The sequence below is a fragment of the Dysidea avara genome, chromosome 3 (genome assembly GCF_963678975.1).
Source record: "Dysidea avara chromosome 3, odDysAvar1.4, whole genome shotgun sequence".
NCBI classification, from domain to species: Eukaryota; Metazoa; Porifera; class Demospongiae; order Dictyoceratida; family Dysideidae; genus Dysidea; species Dysidea avara.
The window spans coordinates 25,896,893-25,907,549 of NC_089274.1; the positions used below are offsets into that span (position 1 = coordinate 25,896,893).

Genomic DNA, 10,657 nt, shown 5'->3' on the forward strand with positions numbered 1-10,657 from the left:
TGTGCGAACTAGACAGGTATTCGCTGAGACGGTCACATATCGTAAGTCATCATACATACGTACTGTACACAGTCATACATTACAAGCTATATGTAACAACAGACATTTAACTAGAACATAATTATATTAGTATCCTATAGCATACTGTATGTATGCGATATATAGACTATTGTTATGCGAGTAGTTAGCAACAAGTTTATAGTTGTTTGCGAGTGAATCTTTGGTTTTGTTTTGGGACGTGAACAGGCAGCACTGCTATAAGACAGAATCTTAGTACAAACTCCACTAACACTGTTACCATCCACAAATTGAATAGCTCATTACATCTACATTTGCGCTGCTATTGTAGTCATTAATACTCAGTGTTAACAATATTGGTTTGAATGCTATAGTAGCTATAAGCCATGTTATCTACAATAGATTTGTCTTGACCAGCAGTCGCACATCTAGTGCTGCAAGCATATGGTAAAAGCAAATGTTCAAAGTATATTATTTATCTTATGACACATGTGTCTGCATCATTAGTGTACAACATGCACAGTACTGATATGTCTACAGAAGCTGCATACACATGAAACACAAACAAGTCTTATAAGAACGACTGCTCTATATGAAAAACTATTTCTTGGTGCCCCTTACTCGATCCTGAGCACAGTAAGAGTCTTTTATTTTGTTTTGCTACCTTTTTAATAGCTAAACAATGCTTGTACAGTAGTTACAAATAGTAAGTCACCACTTATGGACTAGTCACTAAATAACAGACCACACAGCGTAGTATCAGTGATTTGACAGTAGTACAAACTTGTAAATTTGGTCCAATAATAAGACTTTTCCCCTACTGACTATTAGCTAAAATCTCGTAAGTGTATTCTAATGCTTTTGCGCATTTTAATACTCAAATGGAATACCCTAAAAACTACTTGCAGTAAAGTAATAGTTGGAGTACATTACATAGAACTAACTTCCAAGTAAGAAAACATCGTTGCTTCCACCAATAATAGTGCTTTCCCTCATAGGAGACAAGGAGTCAAGCGCCTGGTTTAACGCGCAGGCGGCGCAGCGCATTTGAATTGGTTGCTATGAGCTACAAACCGGCCTTACTAGTTTCTGGGCACGCAAATAGGTTTTACGAGTGGTAACTAACGAGTTACTGGTTGTCAGGCACTGAAAAAGGATGGCGTTATATGGAAAACTGTATTCAATAACGAAGGCACGGAAGAAAAAATCCCTTTTTATTTTTCCTGTTTTACTACCGTCTAACACAATCCCGGTGAGCATTTGTGTGTGTGCTAAGTAATTTCGCTGTACATTAATTAATTAATTATTTATGACGTCACTTATTACTTGGTTATGTAATTATGTAATTACTGAGCAGTCAGCCCTGCTGGTGTGCTCAGATTTGCCCGAATACATGTAACACAATTACAATAATGATTGTAGTCCAGTTCTAAAAATGTCAGCATCTGCAACTTCAACAAGATCTACTGGTAAGGAGTTCCAATCATTAATTGTTCTTGAAAAATAACTATTTTGGTGTGCAGTGGTAGATACATGTGGTACGATGTAGTGTAGTGGATGGTACTGTCTCGTGGATCGTGATGTTGGTAGGTAGTATGGAGGAATTGTAAGTGATATTTGATGGTAAAAAATTTTGTGTAAAGTTTGTAGTCGAGATAATTTGCGGCGAGTCTGGAGAGTTGGCCATGAAAGCTGATTTAACATTGAGGTGACAGAACTAAGTCTACCATAATCATTCATTACCCAGCGTGCTGCTCTTCGTTGTATTTTTTCTAGCTCTACAATATCTCCAGTTTGGTGAGGGTCCCAGACGTCAGATGCATATTCTAGTTGTGGCCTGACCATTGTTAGATAAGCAGATTCTTTAACTTGTTCTGAACATTTGTTTAAGTTACGTTTCAGGAAATTAAGTGTTTTAGATGCTTTAGCCTTCTATTTAGTACCAATGCATTGGAGAGTATTTGGAACAAGATCTGGAGTTGATTTTAAGCGGTCAGAACTCTGATCAGAATACCAACCCTGAAGCGCTTGGTTTGCACATCACACAAGAGTACCTGCTTTCCCAACTGGGTTTGTAGCCTATACAAATGGTATGTACTATGTGTCTGGAGTATTTTATTTGCTTTCAGCCTCTAGGATGAAATTGACACATCTCCACCAAGTCATCATGTGATATTATAAGCACCTAGTGGCTTATATCAAGAATGTTCCATAGTCCAGTCACGTGTTACAACTTCACAGCACTGAATAAAAGAGTAACATGTTTCACTTTCAACACAGTGACTTCCGAGTAAGTACATTTAGCTAGCTGGTGAAATAAGACTCATGCACACATTTACTGCAGGTCTAGATATTCCATGCATAGATTAGTGATGCAAAACATGTTTAAATGCTATATTGATGCCCATATGAAGATGGGCATGTGTATATGTGTTGCATGGTAAAGGTGGCCTATTTGCCCATTGTAAGGGCATGGGACTGTTGCAACTTGCTGTGTCTGCCTATAATAATGTGCAGATACAGTAGTCCATTCTGGATGTCAAGACCAAGTCTCAAGGTTTTTCTGTTCCCTAGGTTGGCAGGCCTGTGACAGTGACCCCTATTCCTTGCATCTCGCTTCGTGTATATACACATGACATGCCATATAACTTACACTAATGAAATAAGCAACAAAATTCCATGCCAAACATTTTAAAAATTCTAACCGCACGGATTTATGTATTTAAAATTCAGTTACATGTTTCTGAATTTCTAATAAAAATTTCCAGTCATCGACGACATTTCTGGAAGTGAAGGACCCCTCGCCTCTGAGCCAGTCCAGCTACCGACGGATGTATAAAAACGGCGCCTAGTTTCCGGATGCCTCGACGGAAGTGTATGTACTGTACCATGACCTCACAAGTTCGGGGTAACACAGTAACACGTGGGCGCAAGCCGGTATATACAAGAGCTGTTCAGATATTGGAATAGATATTAAAAATTGTAGCAAGAAATATGGCACAAAGTGATTACTCCACTCACAACACTAAAGTTGAGCTGTCGTTCTCATGTACGGACCTGTTGGACATGGACGTCTTTTCGAAGAGTGACCCCTTCATCGTCCTCTATCAACACACTGGACAGGTGGTCATGGCCACTTCGAAGAGCAGCTGGTTGAAGTTGGGACGGACCGAAGTCATTTTTGATAACCTTAATCCGAAGGTTAGTGAGAATGTACCAGGGAGGTGTATTTTGTGTGTGGTTTAATTAGGTGTGTGAGGGCTATAGCTAGCCAACTTGAAGTGAAAACGAGCACTCCATGATGGTTCTACGTGACCACGTGTTTCTTTTCTTGTCTAGTTTGCAAAGACATTCGTGGTTGACTACCATTTTGAAGAAGTACAACATTTCAGTGTAGCAGTGTATGATGTTGATGATAAGAAACATGTGGATGACCTGTCCAGACACGACTTCATTGGAGAGGCTCAGTTCAGACTTTCTGATGTGGTCACCGCTGGAAAAGTGCTCACTAAACGACTAACATCATCAAGTGAGTACCTTCCAGCATTTGAAGCATGCACCATCCTTCGAAGGGTACGACATCTCTAGCAATCACATTTGCCCTTCAGCTAGCAGTAAAATCATGAGTGATTTCTGCCAACACAAACAATTAGAAAACTACTCTTGCAAAACAGATTGCAGAACTCAAGTGATGCAAAACTAGTGTTTATCATGAACTATTTGACCTTCAGAACCCAGTAATTACCTTTACAAATCATCCTATGGCAATCGTGTGTGAATTTTCAAAGCACAAATCAGGTTTCAAATCACTTTGAATCATGTACAGATAGTAAAGGTGTTGCACCCCTGAACTATACTGTGCCCTGGTATGCTATGACATTCATTAAATTTTAGTTCCATGAAGAAAACAGCGACTATTATTTTATAATTTGTAACTGGCTGAACAAAAAAAACCTCATCATGTTTGTAAATGCTAAAATTTTGCTACTCATTTCTCCCCCTCAAAAATTTAGTCAATGTATTTTCACTATATTAAGCATATGGAAAAAAAGATACGTACAAGTTTTCGAGGGATGTAATTTTTGTAGATTTCATGGTTGCTCAACTTTCTGCAAAATTTTCATCCTCGGAAATTAATGATTATTAGGGTTGGCTCTATGCTTTCTAATAGATAACCTCAGTGAAAAACAACTGATCCAAAATCGCAAAAAATCCTGAAATTTGTCGATCCACAAAAATTACGTACCTTGAAAATTTGTACATATATGGTAATGTGTTATCCAGGAGTTTATTGGTTGGAACAATGCCATCTTCTAGAATAGTTGCTGTTAGCAAATAATGCTAGTGTACATTGTGTGAGGGATACTGTATTGGAAAAACCAAAGTACAACTGGGCTTTAGGATTGTTCTAGAAATGTATTGCCACAACCTTAGCCATAGCATAACTCTCACAGTTCTCTTACTTACAATCCAACTGCAACATTTCAATGTCTTTGAAAACATGTACGATGTGGTGTGCCAGTGCAAACATCTCCACTTCCATAACGACCAATTCGCAAAAAAATGCCCTCATCTGTGAAAATTGTCGCCCTTGAAAATACCCTACTATACAGTGTTGAAATGCACTAGGTAAAAACTGCATGTTTTAATTGCTTCAGTATGCAATGAAACGAGTGTCAAATCAAACACTATCGGATCTTCCTGTTTATGAAGAGTAAGAATGTGTTCACTGAAGGGAAGATGAGTAGTTTATGATGTGGTAGAAAAATTAACTGCCCTTGTTCCTTTTTTTGGACACATGGAGGAATATACATGTAGCACTATACCTTGATGGATTCATCTGTTTATGGGCTGCCAGTCTAGTCCACCAGGCCAGTCCAGCGATTTTATGCAACTATACAACCAACATAATTGGCTGAAACCTTTTGCAGTCCATTCCTTTGTTATGAACATGACAGGTTTTCACACAGCCGGTCACATTTGAGGGGGGAATTAATGTTTGGATAACTTGTATCTCCTCATTTCATTTTTAGAATTTTCTTTTTGCTGTTTCTATGTTTGGGCTAAGTATAATAATTATTTGATCACACAGAATATTTTACGAGGCCTTTTCTGTATACAGACATGGCAAGGTCATAGCAAGAGATGATAAGACCTTGAAATAGTACGGACTAGTTTTGCTATAGTGAAACTGTCAGTATCAGTTAACCCATTATTATTATTTCCCCGGTAGCATGTCAGTCTTGTGGTTTCGTCCACATCAACGGAGAAGAAGTGGAGGAGTCTAAATTTGACATCACCATGCAGATGTATGCTAAGAAACTGGACAAGAAAGATTTCTTTGGGAAAGTATGATCTAATCTATGTCATGTGTGTCATTTGGGTGATATCATATTTAGCTATTGTTGAGTTGGCTGAGTTACAGGGTTACAATTTCCTGTTGATGTTAAGTCTAGACTAGTACCCATAGTGTTTAGGAAGTGTGCTGTGATGTGATGATGATATTGCAGGGATGTTTTATTACATGTAATCTCATCCACAGTCTGATCCATTTGTGGAGATAGCTAAGGCACAAGAGGGAGGAGTGTTCACTGTTGTCTATCGGAGCCAACCCATCATGAAGACACTAAATCCCAGGTGTGTAGGCATATCAGTGTTCCCTATCTCTTGTGAGCCCCTAACCAAGTGATGTTCACCATGTGTTCATGTTAATACACAATAAATGGTACGAGGAGTTACTTATGGTATAGTGATCAACCTAGTCACCATCTTAATAGTCCACCAATTGTGCTTTATCGGTGAAACAGTGTACCATATGTGAATGTATGGTATACCTCGTGTCTTCAGTAAAACCAGCAAGTCCCTAACATAGCTGAGTTGTAGTTTATGACCTTGTTAATGAGACCATGCACCTTGCTGCAGTGACCGTGTCAAGTTGGTCCATAAGGTGTACTTTCGTTTATTTATCAGTTTATGGTTACAGATATGCATACAACATGAATATAATAAGTACACAAGAAATTGGACATCTTTTCTATTGGAAATCTTTTCTTATATAGTTGGAGAGAGTTTGATATGACTATGCAGAAGTTATGTAGTGGAGACTGGGACAGGACATTACAGTTTAGTGTGTATGACTGGAACAGGTTAGCAGAAACAAATCTGATGATGGTGTTGATATTATTTGTCCTGTTGGTTACCAGGTCAGGGAACCATGAACTGATTGGCAAGAACACTTGTACTTTGCGTGAAATTACAATGGAAAGGTACCATGATATTTTGCTGCTTGTATTTTTGTACATTCGTATTATGTTGGTACTACGATTGTTAGCACCATGACTGTTGGTATACCGTGATTGATAAAGCACTAAACTTGGTATAATAATTTGCTTGATTCGTGCTATTTCATATTAGATATGGTGCCATTAAAATTACTAATCATATTATGCTCAAAGAACCGGACAATCAAAAATATTGGGGAAGTCATAAAAGTGCTCGATAGTAAATTTGCTGGAACTTTGCATCTACATAGATGAGCAAGGGATGGTCACATCCAAAGCTGATTAAGAGAGGTGTCCATCCAGGTCGTTACAGAGGGTCAAGGTATTCGAAGCCATAGTTGTACGATACATGTTTCTATTGGATTGCGTCTGTACTTTTTATACTGAAATATTGGGTCCATTAGAAGTGCAGTTTAATAGTTTCCAAACATGCCTAAGGACAACGTGTCTCAAATGATCTACACAACTTCCACAGAAATTTTGGTGCTCTTATTGCAAAGTAATTGAACGATTTCATCAAAATTTGTCGCTTAGTTGCTCTACTATTACTCAGTCTGATCATTTTGTAACTATTTGTGTAATCATTGTGTAATCTCTGGCTTTGTTTGTATCCCAAGTTCAGAAAAAATATGGCACTTGGGGATGTTGGCCTAAATCTGTTTGCATTGCAGCTCATAAAGAAAGTTGCATTAAGATTTAAGTAGATACTTCACTCATGACACTATTGTATATGACATGTATATTATAAAGGTTATACACAGTTTTGGTATTGACAAGAAATGATTGTGTTGCAAGGTTGCTCATACTATAAAATTGTCACATCCTTACACTCTTGTGCAATATTCAATAGCCTTGTCTTACTTTTGAAATACATTGCTATAATGATGATTACCCAACACCTGTAGTGCTATTGTAAGGATATATATAGAAGACATAACACCTACAGCATGTGATGATCACACGGATAGTTTATAGTAGTAGTAGTACTATCGAATAAAGCCTATTGGTCAGCAACATTTTAAAAATCTACTTGAAGAAAATATTAGCCATCAGAAATATCTTGTATTGGTGGAATTGTAACTTTGATTGTCAAATTCACATGTACCAATTGCATATAATGTGATCCTCACAACTGATGATGAACTGTTGTTGTTCTATTATCACAGAGGAGGTAACATTACTCAGTTACAGATGATTCATCCTCACAAAAAGGCCAAGAAAGGTTACAAGTATCAAAACTCTGGAATTCTGTATTTCCATCACGTGAGGTAAGCAGATAGTAAACACTCTGGAGCAAGTGAATTTGGGGAAGGAGTAGTACTTTTAATATGAAACAAATTTTATGGTTTTTATTTTCAGAATTAGTAGTGACCAATATTTCATTCTATGATGTAGGATTGATGTTTTGGATGTGTGCAATTTTATAGGGCAACTCCATCGTACAGCTTTGTGGACTACTTGAGAGGTGGATGTGAAATAAACCTCATCGTGGCTATTGACTTTACTGTAAGAGTTTATCCCATAATACATGAAATTTTATTGAATTGTGTTATTTTGTCATATATAGGGCTCCAATGGTAAACCTGCCAACCCTAACTCACTACACTATAACACTCCTTACAAGGTATGTATAAATGAAAATGTGATAAAAGGGATTCTTGAAAAAGGTGCCCACTGACCTCTACTACCTCAGACAATCCCCTTATAACAGTAGAATTTCATCAAATAAAGTAGTCCCATAGTGGCCATTTTAAGGGGTTCCACTTTTACAAAATTGTATTCTTACAGTGGCATACATACTGTCAAAACACTCTAATAGAACACACACTTGTTTTACAGGACAACGACTATGTGTCAGCCATCAAGTCAGTGGCCACCATATTGGCTGATTATGATTCTGATCAAATGTTCCCTGTGTTTGGATTTGGTGCCAAGTCACCTCAGTTTGGAGGTGTGTCTCACTGCTTCCCTCTCAACTTCAATTTCAACCAACCGGAAGTGAGAGGTGTCCAGGTAATGTATGCTCTACTAGAGTATATGTGACCAAATCTGCAAAAACCTGACACAATCGCACAAGCCTAAATTTACAGTATAAGGCATTGAATACAATGAGTGAAATGCTTCCATATAATTATTAAAGAAAATTCATAATTTTTAAAAATGTTTTGTTCTTAGTCAAGAAAGGGGCTAACAATAAAACCTGGATAACTCAAGGGGAGCTCGAAAATCTTTGTTTAGTTGCAGTAGACACAAGGATACGGAAGTTATGGGTGTTTGTTTACGTCACGTTGAAATGATAGTATGCATCAATCTTTAATTTCTTCACTGATTTTTCCGTTGTCTAATGAAGAAAGGTGATACTAGGAAAACCTTACCCATTAATCAATTCCCCTACTCATGGCAAACACGATGGTGCAAATTTCAACTCCATGTGTCATTTTGCTTTTAAGTACAACTATTTTGGCAAGCACCTTCCCTCCCTCTTACTTCTGTACAAATCGACTTTTCTGTTGTTGCTACTTTGTAGGGCTGTAACTCCCGAAGTTATTGCCATATCAGGCTGAAAGTTTTCCAAAACACTAAGTAAATTATAATATTTAATAAACAAGAATTCGAAAAATGTGTAATTGTGTCGGGTTCACAGATGCGGTCGTGTATTGGTGTTTTGTGTACTATGATGTCGACCAACAAAATTTCCTTTTCTACAAGTCAAACAATTTATATTTACAAATTCTTTTGTATAATACTGTGCTCATACCAATGCTGGAATTTCATGGATTTTACAGTTGTTTACCTGTCCACAATTCTTTTGTATTGCAAAATTGTTTATTATGTATCTATCCTGGAAATCAATTCAAAGCCACTACTATCCTCAATATCATTCATCAGAAATAATTTTGTCCCTTAAATATCTTTGCATATGGTATAAGTTGTTTAAATACAATTTTGGTAGAACATGTGCTGTTTAACTCTTCTAGTAGAGATGACTTGGAAAAGAGGTTCATTTTACTATCATTTTGTAACATAGGGCATACTGGATGCTTACCACTACACTTTGAACAATGTGGAGTTGTATGGACCAACAAACTTTTCTATAATAATGGACAAGACTATGGAGTATGCCACACATGCTGGACAAAATCATCAACACTACCAAATTTTACTGATCATTACTGTAAGTCGTGTGTGTGTGTGTGTGTGCACGTGCGTGCGTGCGTAGTGTGTGGGTGTGTGTGCATGTCCCAACAATTGGAGCATTGCATGGCCTCATGTGACTTTTATTTACAGGATGGCATTATCACAGACATGGAGAGAACAATTGACAAAATAGTACAAGCCTCCACCCTACCATTGTCTATTGTGATTGTGGGAGTTGGGGCAGCTGACTTCACTGCTATGGTAAGTTGGACTACAGCGTGGCTCAGTTCTCTAATTAGGTTGTACATGTACACAATCATTAATTTTTATGGTACAACATAGAACATGTCTACCATTTGTGTTCTATAGGAAATACTTGATGCTGATGATGTTCCACTGGTAGACAGAAATAATGTAAAGATGGCCAGGGATATTGTCCAGTTTGTGCCGCTAAGATTATTTAAAACTCAGGGAGCAAATTTCTCCTTGGTACATAGAGCTGTTTTATAATACAGTGATGTAATCTTTTTGCTATTGCAGGCTCGAGAGACATTAGCAGAGATCCCAGGTCAGTTTATTGAATACATGAAGAAGAGAGGTGTCAAGCCAAATCCTCCTGTGTCACGGCCTCCTCAGCTTCAACAACAACAGAATTCATCCCAGCAGTCGGCAACAGCACCATATCCTCCTCCCCCTCAAACTGCACCATACCCAGCACAGCCTCCACCATATTCTGCCACTGCCCCTGTATACCACTCTACACAGCTCACTTCACATCCTGCACCATATGCTAATTCACCACACATATGCTCAGAGCATTGTACATTAACACTATATGATTATATTTAAAACTGCATTTTTATATTGTCAAAATAATTTAAACAATATTGCACCATTGACCATTTATATATTGGTTATAGCTCTATGTACATATGTAATAGCATAGATAATATCGATGGCAAAGTGAAGACTCGTGATAGATTAACATGTTAAGTGAAATTGTGTATGTAATGGTTTAGACAGGTATGAGTTTTTCATGTAATTTATTCTCTTGTACGCTGTGTATAACTTTTCATGGTTTGTGGGAGAGTGATTTGTAAATTCCTCCTATATTGCTTGGTGGGCATTACCATAATTTGCTTTTTTTTCCTGCTGCAAAACAATTTTCATATGCAAAAAATATGAACTTTCTAACACAAAAACTTTTCCGATAGATCAAG

General features: G+C 37.6%; 1 protein-coding gene across 2 annotated transcripts; it reads left to right on the plus strand.

Annotated features, from left to right (window-relative positions):
• Nucleotides 1-1,541: 1,541 nt before the first annotated feature.
• LOC136250475 (copine-9-like) lies at nucleotides 1,542-10,423 on the plus strand. Of its 2 annotated transcripts, none has more exons than XM_066042681.1 (17): nucleotides 1,542-1,604; nucleotides 1,662-1,726; nucleotides 1,795-2,108; nucleotides 2,148-3,219; nucleotides 3,358-3,547; nucleotides 5,252-5,367; nucleotides 5,561-5,655; nucleotides 6,078-6,164; nucleotides 6,222-6,284; nucleotides 7,466-7,567; nucleotides 7,727-7,805; nucleotides 7,867-7,923; nucleotides 8,139-8,312; nucleotides 9,328-9,474; nucleotides 9,588-9,698; nucleotides 9,807-9,926; nucleotides 9,978-10,423. In XM_066042681.1, exons 4-17 carry the CDS (start codon nucleotides 3,013-3,015, stop codon nucleotides 10,284-10,286), a joined length of 1,857 nt encoding a protein of 618 aa, XP_065898753.1. In that variant the 5' UTR covers nucleotides 1,542-1,604; nucleotides 1,662-1,726; nucleotides 1,795-2,108; nucleotides 2,148-3,012; the 3' UTR covers nucleotides 10,287-10,423. The 2 variants fall into 2 exon arrangements, with proteins under 2 accessions (XP_065898753.1, XP_065898752.1); XM_066042680.1 differs by having other exon boundaries at nucleotides 1,582-1,604; nucleotides 1,662-2,108; nucleotides 2,148-2,308; nucleotides 2,787-3,219.
• Nucleotides 10,424-10,657: the final 234 nt, after the last annotated feature.

Bases quoted from the DNA above. Each gene is read 5' to 3' on its own strand.
- LOC136250475 (XM_066042681.1), top strand. From the start codon at position 3,013: ATGGCACAAAGTGATTACTCCACTCACAACACTAAAGTTGAGCTGTCG. The intron at 7,806-7,866 runs GTAAGAGTTTAT...TGTCATATATAG, and splicing joins TCGTGGCTATTGACTTTACT to GGCTCCAATGGTAAACCTGC. The intron at 7,924-8,138 runs GTATGTATAAAT...CTTGTTTTACAG, and splicing joins ACTATAACACTCCTTACAAG to GACAACGACTATGTGTCAGC.